The 20,783-nt window shown below is 36.4% G+C and overlaps 1 protein-coding gene across 5 annotated transcripts in view; it reads right to left on the bottom strand.

Annotated features, from left to right (window-relative positions):
* AP3B1 (adaptor related protein complex 3 subunit beta 1) overlaps window positions 1-20,783 on the bottom strand; it is a 159,520-nt gene that overhangs the window by 110,156 nt on the left and 28,581 nt on the right. For all 5 annotated transcript variants that reach the window (XM_037373272.1, XM_037373274.1, XM_037373273.1 and 2 more), the window contains exons 5-7: window positions 20,512-20,672; window positions 15,233-15,299; window positions 5,965-6,144 (exon numbers count right to left, since the gene is read on the bottom strand). In XM_037373272.1, coding sequence (XP_037229169.1) covers window positions 5,965-6,144; window positions 15,233-15,299; window positions 20,512-20,672 — 408 coding nt within the window. The remainder of the gene's footprint in view (window positions 1-5,964; window positions 6,145-15,232; window positions 15,300-20,511; window positions 20,673-20,783) is intronic.

Below are 20,783 nucleotides of genomic sequence, written 5' to 3' on the forward strand. Positions count from 1 at the left end.
TTTCATCTCTGTAAATCACTAGACAGAAATAAAAAGCAATTTTAACAATCTATTTGCAAGAGATGACTAGAATGCCTCTTATCCTATGTATAAATAATAATAAATTCCTCATCCCGAGTCAAAAAGGCAAGACTACAGCATTACATGGCATATACAGAAACAGTCAAATTTATGGGAAAATCAGGGGTTGTTTTCATAATTTGAGTGGATATAGATGTCCTAGAGAACTTGCCTACACAGATTCTACACAGTGCTGCTATTCCACTGCAGGTCTGTCATGGGACAAACTGAAACCACAGCAATATACTTCGCTGCAAAGATAAATGGGATTTTTATCTGCAGACTGTACTTCTTTTTTTCCAGCAGTAAGTGCTTGGCAGCCACAAAGCAAGCCAAATCAGTAAATTCATGTGGCTCAAATTTAATTCTCCCTGTCCTTTCAGTTATTCTTCTGCTAGATCAATTCCTTTACCCCGTTTGCCCTAGAAGCACTACCCCTAACACAAAGGAAGAGAGGGAGAAGATGGAGGGAATGTAAAAAGACAGTAATGCTCCCTTTCTGTGACAGAAGAGACTATTATACAGTGGTCATTAAAATAATCTCAATTATATTCATAGTGACCAGAAATTTTTATTCAGAATTTCGAGTAATCGACTTTCCACAATCAACTTGAAGCCATTTTTTGTCTGAATCTATGCTCTAAGTTATTCTCACCTTATTAAGTAGTAACAGTAAGGAAAAATAAAAATGGTATTACAGTAAAATAGCTGTCCAGTCCATTTCAGGCCCCAGATGCTTTACCAAATATCTTCAAGTAACTGAATTTATATTAAACATGAACACCTCCTTATGCCTATCTAAAAGAACACAGCCAGATACTATTGTACTCTGACAAAAAGGGAAACAGTAACTAAATCCAAAATCCTCCAATTCAGATGAAGGATTCTGAAGGGTACACTAAGAATGGAAGTAGTAAATAGTTTAACACATAACTTCACTGTACACTGTTTTCCACTGTTTTCTTTAAATTTATTTTTGCTTTATCAGCCAAATTGGGCTCAAATAAATCTACCCATCTATGTAGTTTCACACTTGCATCTGGAGAGGACAGCTGAATGGAAGTTGAAAATAAGATGACTGCTTTTGATCTCTGGGGAAGAAAGTTTTCTGGCCTCATAAATCTTTTGGGAAGGGGGGGGGGGGGGGCGGGGGGGAGGGAAAGGAAATCAGCAATCAGCAAAACTGTTACCTGGTAGAACCACACAGCACAAATACTTATAATGAAACTACAGTAAGGTCTACAATGTACTAACACATAACATATATTGATTTATTATATCCTAAAAAAACTGAATGCAATTCACAGTATTTTTAAATGTGTTCAACTGTCTATGTCTCCTTACTGATCATATTGCAGGAGAGCATGATAAAACTTCTAAATCCTCTATCAAAAGGCTGAGAACAGAAGAGAAATGTGTATTCAGGCTGATAGCTTCCTGTTAAATAGGTAAATTACTTAAAGTGATAAAAATGAAACAAGCTAAAGTACTTTAAAAAGATTCTGTACGTAAATCATTCATTTAATAATGAATCAACCTGAATACACCTTTCCCTTCTTCTGTTCGCCTTCTCAGTATAGGCTTCACAAGTTTTATTATACTCTCCTGCAATAAACCAGCAGAACTGATTCAGAGTACTCGTCACTGAGTTAACAGCTCTACAAAAGTTAAGGGTCTACAGTATTCCCTGTATGCTGTGCTTGAAGCTTTACCATTCACAATTACAGTTCACTCAATGCTCACTCCAACATGGGGAATGAAAAAATAAGTATTTAGAGCACTATCAGACACTGCTTAGACATCTTAAAGTAGCCATTAGGCACCAGATTCTATCACATATAACCATGACCTTCATGGAATACAGTAAGAATTTGGAACTGTAAGATGCGAAGAAAACACTACAAGCACAGGAAACATTTTAAAGGATTTAACAAAATATTAGAGATCACAGGACGGCTGAGGTCAGAAGGAACTTCAGTATTTTGTCAGAGCTAGCTAGCACAAAAATAAATATTTTCAATGTGTTTCTTCTCATAATTCCTTGAGAGCCAGGCTACTTCCCATGAGTCATGGTTTTCGGTATACACATACAAAGACTTGCTATTTTTCTTGTAAAAGTCCTTAATTTAGATTATTCGTTTCAGTCTTAATTTCTGCACCACCTGCCAGTCCCCCATTGCCCTCCCTCCATCAGTTATGTCGAATTCTGAGCACTTTAAATTGAGCAATACTTCAATAATTAATCCTAAAAGTGTAAGCTTGAGACAGGCTTCTCATAAATACTTGTTTATAAATAACTTTTTTCACGACTGAAGCCCTTGACCAGAGTTTATCAGTTTTTTCCAATCTTAACTGAACACCAAGAAAGTTTATTTCTGTAATGTAATTGTCTGAAACAAAGCTGAGCAGACCTGAGAATCACTGTTATTTTGCAAAACTACAGCTCTTAGATCCATTTTGCTCTCTACAATAACCATAAAAACTTCTGACCAAGCCAGCTGTTTTTAGAAGACATCCTCCGAGACAGCACATGCATTTGTTGATGGATCTATATACCAGGACAGCTGAAGCAGTCGCTACCTCCTGTGATCCTCATCTCCTTGCAGAAACAGGGATGGCTGAACATCTTGAAAATCAGCTCCTGAACAGCTAGATTGCAACTCAATGCATTCATAGAAACCAATGGTAACTGTGTTTTAAACAACTTTATAAATTAGGCTGCAAGCTGTAATGGTTCAGCTGTTTGCAAACAACTTGGCAGTCCTGACAACTCCTGCAATAAGAGCAGGGCAAAACATTTAAGCCAGGATGCATTACAGTGTTAACTGCCATCAGATATGTTGCTTCCCAGAAAACTTGAAATTGTTCTTCCCTATTAGTCTTGAGCATGCATTTTCACTCCAGAATATGAGTGTATTAACAGGAACGAGACATGTTCAAGCTGAATACAGTTCATACGGAAAAAAGGTTATTCCAAAACTGCTACTTCAGAAACACCCTCTAAGTATTACAAGACAAGTAAGATAAACACAAGAACATTTTCTCACAGCATTCATGATGACAAAAACTATTCTTCAGAGAAGGTAGAGAAGGTAAAAATAGGAATATAAAACCACATATGCTTGGTTAATGGGTAATTTGATTAAAGGTCTGCAATAATTTTGAGCATATTGCTCAAAAAAGGATTTTTCTCCTTAACTGCCAAGTATTCCAAATTTTTCTTTGTGTTTCTAAATGCACAAAAAATCAGTTCAAAACATTACACTATTCCCTGTTGGGAATTAACTCAACTTGAACAAAAGCAGCATGTGCTTCTCAAAAAGGTAAATTTTAGTGAATAAAAATGCAAATATGCATTTTAGCAGCCTTGAATTTATTAATCTGATAGGTTTAATTTCCATTTTCCTGCATCAGCTTTATTTATAAAGTGTCGTGCCCTATAAATATGCTGTTATTTTCTATAGTCAAGCACCCTCTTAACAAATCTTCTCATTAATATGTAAATTTAAAGTCAATCGGTCTTCTCCCTGACAGCACCATGAATTCCTAGTGCACTGTATAATCGGCTTTGACTTGGCATCCACTATTTATCATCAAAGATGTCAGTTAGAAAAATTATGGAAAATGCATTGCAATTGATATGACTGCAATCTACTTTGTCAACACTTAATTGTTCCTCAAATCATACATTTACATATAAACAGCCTAAATACTGATCCATAATGATGCAAATAAACTAAATTAAAAATCTCTTCTAGTACACAAGATGCCCTGTTGTATGATGAGTTCATTTAAGAACCTATTGACAAAGGCATGCATTTCAACTAGCCCCAGAAAAAAAATCTGCTAATTTAATTGCTGAGTAGGTAGACAAACTAAATTTTGCACTGAAACTCATGAAAATGGAAACAAAGTGTTACTAATAGTACACCACTGATGATCAATTTCAGGCTGACACAGGCAGTATCATTACACAAACCTTTTATACTCCTAGAGCAGAAGTCACAGCAACAACTGTCATTCATCTAGCTTCACTGAAAAAATGTACATTAAAGTCTTACAGAAACCGAATTCCATCAAGACCTCCAAACTCTCAGTCCAAGACAGGAGGTCATCCTCTTCTACTCTTCCTTTGTCCAAATACAGACTAAAACTGGCTTAAACCGATTGTGAAACTGTAGCTTTAGGAAAAGCAAATTATCAGTTTTGATACTTGCTAAAGGTCAGTGAGAAAAATGCAAGTTACTTCATTTCAATAAGCAACATGTAATAAACACTCTGCCTCAAGAACGTTAGGAAAACATATTAAGTGTCCCATTGTCTAAAAATACTTCCCTTATTTTAAGTAGTTTTCTCGAAAGATGTGTTCATACTTTCCTAACTTTCATCTGAAACGAAAAAGGGTGTTCCAGAACTCAACTGGTAGTGCGAAAATATGATTCTATTTCAGACATTTTTGCGATGTCTCTAGTTTTCTGATCATTATAACCCCTGCTTATTTAAGAAATGAACGTAATTGTAAACTAAATCAGGCTGAAATCAGCCATTTGTCCAAATACATCTCCTAATGATTATTTTCATGTAATAAATTATGGAGATATTAATACTCAACACCACTGTATTTCAGTCTGATTCCTAGGCAAAGGGAATTAAAAAACAGTGTTTGAAAGAATTCAGCGATTGCTGGTGTAATTCTGTATTCCAATGCTGAAAAACAGTAACCTTTAAAAAACTGTTATTTTAAAATAACAATTTTATTTTAAAATAACAATTTTTATTTTAAAATTAAAAAAATGCTTATTACAGACCACAATAATCTGCACTGAAATAACGGTGTCTGAACAGATGTGTTAAGACACATTAGCTGAGCTATACCAAAACTACTTCAAGCTAAATAAATACAGATAAGTAAAATTAAAAAAAAAATAAAAATCAAAAGATGAAACTTTCTCTAAGGTTTTATATTAATTACAAGTAGGTACCCCAAACATCCTTTTATGGAATTGTAAAGTCCATCTCCAACTACTGCTGTAAAACACTATATATATGTGTGTGTGTATGTATATGTATACACACGTATATAAATGAATACGTACATCTTTAAATATTAATTACAGTTTTACCATTATTTGAAACTAAGGGCAGTAACACCCCCAAACCTGTAAACAGCACAACCAACCAGAGCTGTGGAGCAATTTTATGCATTCCTTTCCAGAAATATTCTGTATTTTAATTAAAATTGTCATTCAGAGTTAAATACCTATTGAAACCTATGTTGATAGCATCAATTTCTTAAGCTGTCTTCTTTTTCGTTGTTATAAGTGATAGGATTTGTATTTTGAATATCCTTTTTTATAAATTTTAAGGGTATACTCATATTTATCCAGTATAAATGAAAATACCAGAACAATTTTTTATATTGCACATTTCAGAAACTTGTATTTGATTCTCCACACAGTCCCTCAGCAGATTAACCAAGCCTGAACAAGTAATACTATATTCACCATGCTGTGATACTGGGTATTCATATCTACAAAGAAAGTAGATTCTACTCAGTTTCAGGACAGAATGGCAAACCTTCCTATCTCTGACTCGCATAAAATCTCCTTGTGCAAAGAACCATGTTGCTCAAAGACCCACAAAAACAGGACTCTCTCTCCTGCCCACAGAATGTGCCCATGGTAAATCTGAACAGGTTATAGCCTGGAAGGAGAATTCTCATGCTCTGAAGAAAGGTGGTTGACTTCTCTTAGTGAAGCCTTAGAGAGCTAAGAGTTAGGCATTTGATTTCTATTTTCATTAAAGTCTGCATAAAAATGCATCTTAAAAGACTATATATACCCAACATTAAAAATAAATCAAAATGCAAGCACACAATAGTGATTTTAAAAGTTACAAACTTACCTTCCATGGGCTAACAAACTGTGTACGTGCATATCGAGTTAACATGTGGATAATAACAACTTGACCCCACTCTTCCACATCAACCAGTAAGTTACACAGCTTTCGGTAGTTCTTGTGAATCAGATCTATTCTATCTGGACATACTTCTTCGAATGCCATCACAACGCTCCCAGCTACCAGCTAGAGAATAAAACATATACCAAAAGGTCAGTGTTCCTTCTATGGTTTGTCCACAAGTGAAAATCAGAATTAATACTAGCAATTCTCAGCAATTTCAAGTTGTTTCTATTCAGTGAAAACAACCAACAACAACAAATAACCTAAGTCCACAGAAATGGTACCTTGTATAAAATAGAATTGGGGTAAGTTTATTAGAATGGAGAAAACATTTGCTGTTTCTATTACACACATAAATCTTAGCTTCCAGCCTTGAAGACACAGTGCAATGTAAGCATAATTTTTTTTTCTTACAGTTATAGTTTCCAAATAAATTATCAGAGAACTTGCAATTAACTCAGAAACAACAGGAAACAACAAAAAGTATAATACAGCGATATGCTTGTCAAGGTCTATTGGGACTCTCCTGCCAACACTGGTGTGATCAAACTAAAGGGGAGCTGGGATAAGTTTCCCATCACTATTGGGATCCACACTTCTCTCTTGATATGGCCAAATTAACTGCCATATGAAATTTTGTATTTAGAGTTTCATGAATAGACTTTGCAAAAAAAAAGGATAAAAATCAGCAATGTAATATGTATATATACATCAGTATTTTTCCTCAAAGAACACTAGCAGAACCTATGCATGCTGTTCAGCACTTCCCTACCAGTTCCAAAATTACAGGAACAGATCACTTATACCTTATGTCCTCACAAAATTTTTTGCCTCCGTAAGTAGTAAATCTTCATATACACACAAAGGTCCTCATACTGATTATAAAACTAGCTTCCCCCTCCCCCCCCCCGAGAAACCTAAACAGATTCTGAACATTCTAACACCTAAAGACTTATTAAAACCTTCTGATAAGGTATTTTCTTTTAAATAGAAAGGAAATATATATTGTGGTTCCTGTTAAAATTCTGGCAGCAGTCTACTGTAACTGTGGGAAAGCCTGAAACACTGATCATGCCTTATAAGGACATGCATTGTGTGCCTGGAATTACTGTTCTTTCTCTCCTAATTGCGTTAATTAAGATTTGTTTTGTGTCAGAGTACATGTTAAGTCAAATAACGAAAGTGATGAGACTTTATATGAAACAGCTGATATGTATGCAGTTAGCATGCATGCAGTATAGCCTTCTGGCAGCAAATTAATGTCATATTCTATCTGAGCACTGGGGATCTGCATTTCAACCTCTAAAATTTCCCCAATGACTTAAAGTAAGCAATTAAATAGAACTGCAGTTTATTGAAATGGTACTTTTTGAGAAATATTAAATACAATGATATTCATATGTTACATTTTTCTTCCTGTATTTGGCTGACATTTGGTTTATTAGTATGCGTCCAACATTACAATTGGGCTCAGAATATAGTCTTGCTATTATGCTAAACAAGTTTCAGGCTCTGTGGGGATTTTATGAATTACCAATAAGAATAAACGTGAAGTTGCATTTATTGTCTCCAGGCCTGTCCACATACTGGTACCTGCTGGTCCCAGCAAGTATACAACTCATTCCAGGGAGCAAAATTTGATTATTTGATAGAGCTAAATAAAACACACTTTATATCTAAAATAATTTGCTGGGGTTTACCGTATCACAATAACAATACCTTTTTTTTTTTTTGTTGTACTAAACTTCCTTCTAAATAACGTGCTGCAGCAAGCTATTCTGTAATTAAAAACTGCTGCAAGTTAATGCTTAGGTGTGGGTTCAAAGCTCAGCAGAAGACAGTGGTTAACACCAGGCAAATAAACTACCAGTCCTGAGCAGGTATTCAATTAGGCCAGATAAACTGTGGATGGAAGAGAGGAAGGGTGGGAAGAGTTAAAATTGCTTTGCTGTGATCAAGTTCTATCAGGACACAAATCTCTGAAATACAGTTAAGGTCAGCTTGTAGAGGACAGTGTGACAGACCTGAAGTTTTTAGAAGAAAGGAATGACACTTTCAGACCACAGTGACTTTTTTTTTTTGTCACCATCCCATAGACTTTATTACAGATATTCTACTCCTCCACACTACAAGACAGTACACAGTCTCTTGACAGGTTTGACATACAAGGGGAGGAAAGGAGGGGGACAGAGAGACTGACACACAGATCAATTTATGAGTATAAGCACAGTCACAGCCTAGTATTTAAAAATACCAGTTTAGGTTCACAGGTGAAGGACAACACAGATCTTGGTTTCCAACTGTATTTATGGAGTGGATACCCTTGCCTTTTACTGCCACTAATACTGCACACACATTTTGCTGTCTCTCTCTTTTACTTGGATATGATACAGTTTGAAAGCTGACAAAATAATACATATAGCACTAGTTTAGGTCTTTAAAAACTGAGCACATATCTTATGAACAGTGCTGGCTTTTTAAAAGTTCAGTTACTGTGAGGAAAACACAACAATTTGATACAAAGAAATAGTCATACTGAAATACAAGAATTCTAAATAATTACTTATTTCAATTCACATCAGTGACCTACTCAAGTTTACAATGAGAATACTGTCACTTGTGAATGCTTAAAAGATATTTCTAAAAATTTGAACATACACTATGAAATGCAAGCTGGATGACTGTGGATGACAAGTGGAAACACTGGATGAACAAGCATTTTATTCCTGTAGTGAGTCCCTAGATTTACAAGTTGATATAGGAATTGCCATACATCATGACACTAAAGACCATGCCCCATTATTGCATTTTCCCAAATTAGGCTTTTCATTTGAAAGGCAGAAGGGGGCAGGGTGAGAATGTAAGACTGTTTGAAAATGCACGGGTAACAAGAGAATTTATCTGAGGAAGTTTCCTAATGCTTTCTTAATAAGGTATTATTTCCTAGTTGACACTGTTTCCCCTATAGTAGATCCTATAATACATCTAAACATCAAAGGAACAGCTAATAATATTTGTTTATTAAATGCTCAACATTCCATAAAAATATTTAGAATTAAACAAAATGATCCAATCAGAATATAAAACAAAAAAATATCGGTTTCCAAAAAACAGTCAGTTAATTTCCATCTCACTGTGTCAATAGTAGCTTTTTGTATAAGGAGAAAATATAAATCACTCCAACAAAACTAGCAATGAGCTCATCAAATTCAAATGCCGCTTTCCATTTATGTATTTTTTATATTAAAGCAATAAACATGGTTCATTTGTCTCCCACTGGCTGCCACGTTTTTCTCTGCTGTTGCTATGAACTTCAGCCATTAGCTGTGCTCCAAGGTAAACTATATGAACCATCAACAAAAGTGACACCCAATCTATGGAGTTCATATTTTCTCCAGATTATCTATGCTAGTTGACAAGCTGGTAATGAAAAAAATCACACTAAGCAAATGGTTCCTCTAATAACAATAAATTTTCTATAAAATTATGAAGGGTACAAAATGTTTCCTTGCATCTATTTTGTCATGAATTCTAATTAACGCTGCAAAAACCTGAGAGTGCTGGGTCATCACAAGAAGTGTATCAAGGTTTGATTGATAATACAGTGCAAGTTGGCCTATGCTGCCAAGATTCCTCTCCTTTAAATTAATGGCCACCCCACCTGCCCTAATCATACAGCCCAAATGATATTCCTGTTCTTATTTCAATTTTCTGGAGGCAAGGAAACTGGAAAAGATCAGTCATTTATCTTCTAATAGCTGGATAATAGATCTATCACAATAAAACATCTGCACAAACTCAGTAATTTTTTTCCACAAAAGTGAAGCTTTTTACCAACATTAAATCAATAAGTTAAGAAAACATTGTCTTATTCACACATTTGGGTTCTAAACTAAAATATTAACAGAAGCCTATTGTTGAAAAGTAGCAAGCCCAGCTTTCTTTCCCCATCGTACCCAATTACACTTAGATTAAAAGATCATGATCCTCATTGCAAAGCCATCACCAATTCTTAAGATCATTTTTTAATCAAAGAGGTCTCACTTTACAAGAATCTGTACTTCATCTAATAACCATGCAGTCAGCAAAAGAAATCTCAGTACTCACGCATTTGTATAAAGTCTTTTTATCCTCAAAATAAAACAGATATGAAGTTGCATCTGTTATACTTCAGAGTAAATAATTGCACCAGAACAGAATAACGAGTTATTAAAATATCAGAAGCAGTTTAATGTGATTAAAATAAATAATATTTTTTCCTTTAATGAGAATAATCAAAGGCTAAAGAAAAAATTAGCCTTTAGCAAAGAGTTTAAGTCTTAACTAGTAATAAATAGATTCCATGCAATAAGCTAATTTATTGTCACTCTTCACCCAAAACTTGTATCTACCCCTTCCTATATGACTTCACAACAGAGGTTTCTGGGAACACAACAGCAGGAGTACATACGGGGGCATCAACGAGCATCTGCAAGTCTGGCCAACATGTTTTGAAATTTCCCTCTAACGTTCTTCTGTCTTAGATTCTGAGTTCAATAGCAGTGCTGCACCCTGTATACTACCTGGTCCCAGAAAGGGAACTGTAATAGCAACTGCTATATAGCACAAAATATATGTGGCCACTTACTAACCCAGTTCTCTGGATGGGGCTGAATAAAACTCATTTTATCATGCATCACATGCATTTATTTCCACACAAACATCATAAACCTTCCTTATGACAGAGGTATCTGGCCAAACAAAATAAAACCAGATAAACGTTAAAGACTGAAACCTGCAATAAATTTGGACATTTTTAGTATGTCCAGCACCCATAAAACTCCATCCCAGCTAGAAGTCAACAATCTGCCTTCTCTTTTTAGATGCAATTTTAGATACACTTTGTGATACTTTAGTGTAGACTGAAGAATGCAAGTCCCAAGTTCTTTTCACTCCACAGGTTTGGACACTGGACATTATTCCTTTTCAATATCAACATGGATTTTGTTTCTTTTTAACCATTGTAACTCAGGTATCATTAATGAACTTTATTTTTATTGTTTACACCGAGAATTGTAAAATACACAGGGCACACAATGCAGTTCTAGAGTCCTTCACAGTATGCCAAAAGCAACACAAGCAACAAATCCTGCCTCGAACTCTATGCCCCAAAGCTAGATCATCAAGCTCATTAAGTGAATGGAAAAAATAGAATTAAGAGTGAAGTGATAGAGAATCAACCAAAAAAGAAAAAGGAAACTAGTTTCCTCTAAAACACCCAATTATACCTTCACACATGACTACATGACTAGCTGTATTACTTTCTGAGAAAATCATTTTAGCATAAAATACACACATGCTCTAATCTTCATTTCTACATAAAATCATGTCAGCTGCTTAATTATCTAGAATTACTAGCAAAATAGAATGAGCAGGCATTCATGTTCTTGTATCTGCTTTTCAAAGTCTGAGGTACTTTCTTCTGTAAAGCAAGGGTAAAAACATAACCAGAAGTTTCTTAAGTCTCTATAATAAAAATACTTGTAAACATCTTACCTGTTTAAGCATTGAATACACTGGCACAAAATCAGAGCTTTGTTGATACATTCTAATTCCCAGTTAGCTACCCTTGAGGGTACGTTAATGATGGTTTGCACCTGATAATTTTGCATCTTAGATTAACTGAGGGCTTGGCTTTTAATTGAATCTTCATGTTAAGTCACTTAAGGACTACAGCGATCTTTCATTTATCTCACCAGAAATTTTAATGAAGTGCTGGGTTAAGGTTAGATCTCATCTTATTTTAAGTTTTGCTTACCACAGCTTATATTAAAATTTACTACTGATTGAGACCTAAAAAATGAACACATTTTATACAGTCTGATAAAATGGCTTAATTTTACTGCAGCAAAAATCCCATCCAGTTTTTTGCTATTTCAAATATAAAATGACTTGGACTAACTTAAATACATTGAGCCTTTTCTGTGCAATACAAACTGCATTAATAATCCACAATAGCATGTTCTCTCTGAAAAAAAAAATCTGGTTTATGTAAATTTAGAGGCATCTGCACTTAGTAGCTATTCTGTCTCACTTTAATGAAGAGATTATGTCAGTAAATTTAAAAAACCCCGCATGGTATAAATGGTTATAGAAGATAATTATGAGTACAAGTTTAGATTTTATTAAAGCAAAGTCTCAAACATCACTTGAACAACATTCAACTGTTATATACATCATTAATGTTAATAATTATACTCTACTTTCAAACACGTCTAAAACAAATGGAATAAGAACAAAAAACCAAAAAAAAAAAATCACAAGGTGGATTTTCCCACATCCAGTTATTACCTACAATGCATTATGGCTTGTCTGAGGATTATCAGGCATTAGGTACACAGAATTGCCAGAAGTAACTTGAAAATTCCATCAAAAGAAAAAAAGGAGAACCACTGATGTTCAACAATTCCCAAAGTCACCAAGATGCTCCCACTCTGGTAAAGATCTTATTTAATGAAGACACCATCACTTTCCCAACAAATTGATGTGCTGATGTTAGCTTAAAACTATCAGGAGATGACAACCAGTATTGATACAAGGGAACAGCTTCTGTGCATTTAAATCGGAGGAATCTAAAGGTTAGTGTCAAATAAACACTTGAGGTCTGAGTTCCACATTATCACCCTAGAAATTTCAGGTTATCTGACTGTCAAACAAGCAATGGGAGCTGCAAAAAACTGAGAAATACCATTAATCAAACACACGCACTTCATAAAGTTATGACAGAACGCTGCTATGTCCAAGTTTTAGAACATTTCTAGAATTCCTGTGGCAACAAACCCGACTTCACTTTCTTCACAAAGACTGCAAAATACTTCCTAAAAACTTCTGTCTTTATGCATGTAGGAACTTTTTCTTTTATGCTAAGTGTATTAAATTAAGCTTCCCTTACAGAACACAAAAAGGTGTTTCAAATTAATAAAAGTTTCCCAAGAGGAGTTTAAATAAGACTTAAAAAGTAGTCAACCTAATGCTTTATAGGCTACATATGTACACACCTGTACCTAAGGGCCACCACTCACAAGCCTGCATCTCCTCCCATTTTAAAAGCTAAAAGTAGCTATACACAGCAGTCTATTTCTCCCACTGCGAGAAAATTGCTGTGTTCTCCAATTAGAAGCAAAGAATAAATTTATTCAGATTGGAGTTACCTGCTAATAAAACACTTCTGTGCTACGTGCCGTCTGTCACTAAGTGTGGAGGCTTTCTGGAAACATTCAGTGGAACACAACAATAGGTAACTACTTAAGGTGAAGCTTTTCTGTGCTAGAAGCTTTTCTGTCCTCCCAAAGCTATTAAGGATTAAAGAGAGATCAATCCACTTTAGATCACAAACAGCTGTGGAGTCTGGGGTGAAAGAGCAGGTATCAATTCTCAGGTTTGATTTAGAGAGTCCTGAAGAGAGCTCTGTACGATTCCTTTTCAGAATAATAATTCTTCATGTTGCTTCCTGAAAAAAATAAAACTTCTCAAGCTGGGATGTCTCAACTCAGGCTGGAATCAGGTCTTGCTAGGGAACAGACCAAGAGGAATCAGAGGGAGGAAAAAGTTGCAGTTAACCATATTATGTCTCCAAAGAGGCCCAAGAAGACCCAGTTCTAGACCTCATTCTTAGCTTCTAATGTGCTAACAAAACAGCATAACTTTGACCATTGCTTCAGCTGATATCTTCATAAATACAATGTCCATTATTCAGAGTCACAGACGCACTGCAATTGCGGCACATACTAAGCAATGAGCATTAATCCTCCTATAAGTAACTCCAAATGCCAGGATCAGTGTGCTGGGGAAAAAGAAGGTCCAAACTTACTCTGTACTTTCTTCCTTTAACATTTTCTTAAAAGTAAGTTGTAAATGACTAGTTGTTGGATAACCTGCCATTTACCATAAGCAATAAGGACTCAGAAACAGAGTGAGAACTCCAGTATTTTATTTTCCTGACATGAGCAATAAAAAGAAACAGAGATGGCTTCTCATGCCTCTATGCCTCCACAGGTATAAAGAATCTAATCTCACATTCACAGACTACATGCACACCAAGAGCATGAACCACGAAAAGAAAATACACAAAAAAACAGTGGGGAGGGGCAACTCCACAGAAGCACAAAGGCCTCTGACAAATGAGTACAGGTTAAGCCTGGATGCAGTCAGGGAACTAACTGACTGATTTACTGTCTGCTGAGGTATTAAGCCCTGACTTCTCCTTCAGTAACCCTTCAGTGGAAGTTCCAAGATGTGTTTTAGAGAACAGTACCATTTATGTCCTGAACACCTGGGCTGTATTAGAACAACAGACAACACACTCCTGTGTGTTACAAAAACACTTGGCAAACAGGAGAGGAAGCAACACAGTATTTGGTACCTAGAAATACTTCCATTTACTCAAAAAGATTACATTCCCTAAAGTAGTAATCTGAAAAAGAATAATACAAGAGTGTTTTAAGTTACAAAACTCTGTTTTGTATTTTAATTCTGTCTTTCACTCTTTGCTTCATTACCCTTCTGGCTTAGACTTGGGAAACTTATTTGTAGGGTACAGGAATAAAAATAAGGTGCGTGACCATTGTGAGACACCCAGGAGTTCATACAGAAAATTCGTATCTATATAGGGGAGCCAAAATACAAGTGTTAAATTTACAGAAATTGTCCAAGGACATTGGTTTTATTTAACAGATTGCAAGTGAGGATATTTGCAAGAACAAACAAGTGCACAGCAATTATCATTGTTTAACACATGTACACACTACAGGGCAGGCTGACACCAACAGGCATACTGTGCATCATACAGAAGTAACTTACTCTTACAGTACCGCAAACGAATTGGTGTACCTAGCTGACTTCCCAATGTAAAAGTATTTATACATAGATAACTGTACAGCAATTCATGTATTTGTATAACTTTATCAAAATTAAGTTTAAAGAAGCATACATAAACCATGCTAACAAAACCAGATTAAGAATACCCATGATGCAAGTAAAAATAGAAGCCATTAAAGGAGATGGTCACTATTACAGTCATAGCATAAAGCACAAATACACAATGATAATTCCATCTAAAAACATAAAATCACATCAGAAATGGTCAGGAAAGTGTATGATGTACTGCTGAATGACAGCCTCAGGAGTAAACTCTAAAAATTATATACATATGTAATAGCATATTGTTTCTTACCGTACTTCTATCCTTCAACAGCTTTTCTATCACTTCAATTAACATGTCCTTTTGCTCTGGATCAAGACTAAAAGGAAAAATAAAAATTATTTTTACTCGTTTGGTCAGACATATCCAAAATCAAAAGAAGTTAGGTTTGTTGACCTTTAGACGCAAGCTGGGAACCAAGTACATTGACAAAACCACTTCTAGAAAAAATCAAGTATTCCAAAGAACTGCTTATAAAAGAACTTGACTGAAAGTAAAATTAATAATGGAACACAGAACTGAATTGAATGAGTATAAAATTAAATAATAAAGATTATCTTTATATTATACCACTTATGTGTGTTCCATAAGAATATTAATACCTAAACTCATAAAAATTTTACAATTTAAGAAACATTAAGACAGGCCAGCCCATTAGGGAGAATTTGACTGAGCTTCAGATGTTAAGTCACAAGGATCTCATGCTTTTGTAGAAAGGAATTTCAGCATGAATGAATTCAGCAGCGAATGAACATTAGGCCAAAGCAGAACTAATCATACCTTTATTATCTAATTATCAATATAATGCTTCAAGTAAAACACTTTGTTAACTTCACTAATTTTAGTCAGAAGTATGGGAACTCAAAAACTTGGACACTGTATTCAAGTGTACCTACACAAAGTTGGTGTGCAAGCTGATGAAAAAGACTACTTGAAGTCCTATATAAATAGGGAAAACAAAGGAAAAACAAATGGTTGCAAACAAAAATCTTTGTCTCGTAATTTTCACATTCAAAAAAGCAGAGAAAAAATTACCAGAAGGTACGCATTATTGTAAAACTTGCTTCTTAGGTAAGTAAAGGACCAATTTTTCATTCCAGCTGCTTCTCCATCATGGATCTAAGAGGCATGGAATAATTCAGAGCCAAGGCAGAAGAAAATACAGAAGTGTAGTATAGTAGGTGCAAAGATCCATACAGATGTGTAGCCCTATGCATTTGAAAAGCCACTTCAGTGTGGATACAATTACAGGTAAGGAAGTATTTGGCCATTAATAAGTTTCAGTTTTAATGCTGAGTGATGAACTGCCCTAATGCACAGTGTATCCTTTCCAGCTATAGATTCACAAAGTGAGTATCTATCTGCACACCACGTCACTAAGGCTCTAATTCCTAGCAATACTAGAACATACTAAATGGATATCAAGACTTCATTAGAAGCCACCAGCAGCAGCAAAGCAACATCAGTGTTCCAAAAGTACTTCCACAATCACATTTTGTTTCAACTTCTATTTTTGTCAAAATAGATTTACTGGATCTTCTGCTAAGGACCAAAACCTTCACAGGAAAAGCAAAAGTCTTTCTAATAGGACTTATTTCAAATTAAATTTTATACCAGTTTTGAAAAAGAGAGAAAGTAGTGAGTATTTATTACTCAGAAACTTTGAAAAATGCCAATTTTGTTATATGATCAAGAAAATCTTCAGTAAGGCTTTTGATTCCTCCCACTCCTCTTTTCTGATGTTTTAGATAAGGAAGGCAGCATTCTTGGAGAGAAAATAAATGAACAGGCTAAAGAGCTCAGAGTGATAAGCTCCCACTATGGTATCTACTAGTAATAGTATGGAATCTGTTAATACTACTGATGGGACTTAAAAAGCCCTTTTCCAAATCTTGTTGCAAGCGGGTGCAAGTACATGGCAGCATTTTCTACTGTTAGACAGAAGATACTAATAGCTTTGAAATGCACTCTATGTGAAATAAGCAAGAGGTCTGACACTTTCAATGATAAAATTTCTCCAATATACCTGGTTGATTGTATCGTCCATACTATGCCTGAAATCTTTTGTTTGATATGTAAGCTTCCTGCTCTTAGAATTGATGAACCACTAATGAACAAGTTCTTTAGGTCAGACATCCATTCAAACACCATGACACTAAATGCAAGGAAGACTGGAGTACTGAACCTGCATTCAGAAGTCTGACTGGAGCACTAACTGAACTACAGGACTATCAAACAGGTAAGGAAGTCATGGAAACCAGAAAGTAAATAGAGTATACAGGCACTATCAGAATAAACTGTTATTTTTTCTTACTCAAATGCTTGCAGAAGACTGAGTAATTAGATGTTGACTGATCTTCACATCAAAAACCCATCTCCTCCAGAATTCTGGTTTTCATCAACTTCAGAGTGAGTCTTCTGAAATTACCTGCTCATTAAATAGGCCAAAACCCAGCCCTGCCACCAGTACATGATCTGTATCAGTGAGTTGCAAAGCTACAAGTTGTGACCCTTGTCGAAATATCTGCTGAGACTGCCTGTTACAGACTTTTTATTTGAAGGCATGCCAACTGGGCCTGCCTGTGGACAGGTTCATTTGATAGCCCCTTCACCAGTTACCAGTGCTGCTGCTACTTCAAGTGATTCAGAAAACTATACTCTCTCCCTGTATCCTGAGGTAAACCAGTGCTATCAGATAGGGCATTTGTACAAGTATATTATGAAAACTCGACAATAAAAGTTTTCTGCTTTCTACACGCAGTTCCCAAATCCTGCTACCATGGACAGAACTGTTAGTTACAACCTCACAAGAAACCATGAAGCTTATTCTAGTTCAGGTAAGGCGGAATTTGCAGCTACAGCAGTTTGAAAACTTGCATTATGACAACTAGGATGTCTGCATGAAGCAAAAACTTGTGAAGAACGTACAGGCCCTCTAAACACAGAGCTGCAGTTTCATTAGTTTTCCTTTGCTATGTGAGCTAGATGTCCATTTTACCACCAGTCAGGAATTCATAGAAGCTAGAAGGGAGCGAGGCCAGCTACTCCAGATTAAGCTGCTGTACTTTTCACCGTGAAAAAATACTTTTTTATTGTATTTGCAAGGATGACTTCAAAATCTTGCCACTAATATCATATAAGCACAGGATACCATATGAACTAGAGATAAAAGCCGTAAGTTTTATTTATAGATGCAATCATATCTGGAGATTGGAAGAAAGACAGAGAAAAGGTCTCTCAATAATCAAGCTAGGTTTCAGCATGTTCCAGTTTTACACCAATCACTAATAAGCTCTTTAATCAGAACTAGTAAAATAAATTTTGCCTGTCATGAAGAGATGAAATAGAAGCATCAATTTAAGTTAAAATTCCATGGAATAGCCTGCTGTTCGGATACTGCTGTGCCTTGCTGACACTTAACAGACCACTACTGACGAACTCCTCCAAATAGTTTTCATACTATCAAGAAGTCAAAGGACATTCTGTGTATGGAGAAAAAATTCAGGCCAAAAAAAATCCGTTGCGTGCTAGAACCAGATGCTAACAAAACCCAAACTATTCAAATAGCTGAAGAAAATTTAATGGATTAAAATCCATTCCCTCTTGTTGGGTTACATGATAAAAGGTGGTCTGCACACAGGGGGGAACCTCCAATAACATCTTGACCCAGCTACTCCCAGGGCCATCACATGAGAGCACTCAGCTCATCTGAAAAAAACCACCACAACGAAGGAGTCCTTGCTCAGGTTCTTGGAACGCTGACACAAAAAAGCCTGCCCTGAGATAAACTATAATGACTGAGAGAGGCTCTCCCAACCACCTTTCAGATTTAGGGGTGTTACTAGCTACAGGGCTATGAGACTTACTATGCAATGCCAAAAAGAACATTTTGGAATTGTACAACACTTACTATGGGAGAAATGAAAGACAGGGCAAGGGAGGGAACCAGATGATTTTGGGATAAACAAGCACAGGAAAATAGAGGGATAGGTGCATAAAAGGAGCTGGTCGTACGTAAATGCTTTGCTGTTTGGCCTGCTTCTTTGACCATACTCTGCACCTGATGACTACCGCCTGTTCTGTTCTCATTAAATTCTGTTTTCCTGGGTGAAGCAGTCTCTGCTCTGTGTGCATGTGTGATACGGAGGTCTAAGCTCCAGCAACTGGTCAGGCCATGGGTTACAGGGACCCATATAACTGCAGTACCAGCAAGTGGAGCAAGCAGGTATGTCCGCGTGTGATTGCTAGAGAGTATCAAGCTAGACCAGGTGGTTTGGGAAGCCAGCTACCAAAGTGGGGACACGTGCGTGTGTGGCTCTTGAGTGAGACCACTGGAGACTCTGGTACCAGAAGGATCCAGACACCCACATCAACTACTGCATGGACTGTAAGGTCTGGAGGTTAACTGAGATACCCATTTGTGCATCTCAGTCTCTCTGTTTCTCTTCCCTCATTCTTTCTACCCAGTGGGAGACAACTGGAGACAAGGGGATATATGTGCCAGTTACTGCATAGTCTTGAGTGTCTAATCCAGCTACTGTGAGATTCATAGTGTTTGAGTGAAAGGGTGGGGCCCTCTATATATCTGACTGAAGGCATCTGTAACAGCAAGTGCAGTGGGGTTGCAAGCATTGTGTGCTTGTAGGTGCCAGTGCCAGCAACTGGAGATCCAAGATCAGTTACTAGAAAGACTGAGCATCTAGGATCATTACTTGGGGATCCGTTTTGTACCTATACAGGTCCACTAATGGGCCTTATCAGCCAGAGCATGCAATACGATAAGGCTGCTGGTGTTTATTTTGTCTGCATGAATGCTTTTTTCTGTCTGTGCTGATCTGTATAGCTGGCTGCGTGCATGTGTGTTGTATGTGTGTATGTGCCCATTAGAAATACATGTTCAGCCCCACTACCGGTTGGTCTGAGGGAGCACAGAACTGCAGCAGCCTCAGGCTACCTGATTCAGAATGCGTAACACCTCTCACCTTCCTCTTCTTGGCACAGGCAAAATAAACAGGAAGTAGTAGAATAAATTACTGTTTTGGAAAGGTGCAGGTTCTGTTGTCCCCACCTGTGTAAACCAGTACCCACCACTTCCTAAGAACATTTCCATGGCACCAATTTCTGACGAGGGAACAGGAAGATTTGGATCTGCACAGATAAAACTTCGACAAGTTCCTATTCGTCATCTGTACAGCATACTACTGCAAATGCCTTCAGGATGAAGATACAGATGCAAACCCCAGAAATCTCAAAATAGTTGCTACATAGATGACAATAAGTAGTATATTAAAAGCAAAACATAGTGTATCAGTTACTTTTTATCTCTCTTCATAGTTATGCTGTTACTGTAGCAAGCAACTTGCCTGAATTCCACCCAAATCAGCTGAGTATGGGAGTGTCTGCACACAATTTACACTTTTTAAGAAACTGATCAGATGTATCTGAGACATGCCAACCCCTCCAGTAGTCTTAACAAACATAGTCCACAACTACCTTAAAATTGCTTTTCAGTATTTGTCAGAATCACTTACCTGTACAGTTTTTGGATTGCATGGGCTGCATTCTTCCTTACATAAGGAGATAAATCAGAAGAGGCTTCCTTAATAGCAAGCATCATAATGGGAACAATAATTGGGACACGGATACTGGATAAAACTCTTAAAGCACTTGCACGGATTAGCTGATTAGGATCCTAAAGAATGGGAGGGGAGAAATAAAGTAAGATTGTGCAGAGCTGCATCATTAAATTCCCTGCAGAGGCTACACTAATTAGTGGCCGCACATTAAAATACATACATGTGAC

Source organism: Falco rusticolus, chromosome Z (assembly GCF_015220075.1).
Source record: "Falco rusticolus isolate bFalRus1 chromosome Z, bFalRus1.pri, whole genome shotgun sequence".
NCBI classification, from domain to species: domain Eukaryota; kingdom Metazoa; phylum Chordata; class Aves; order Falconiformes; family Falconidae; genus Falco; species Falco rusticolus.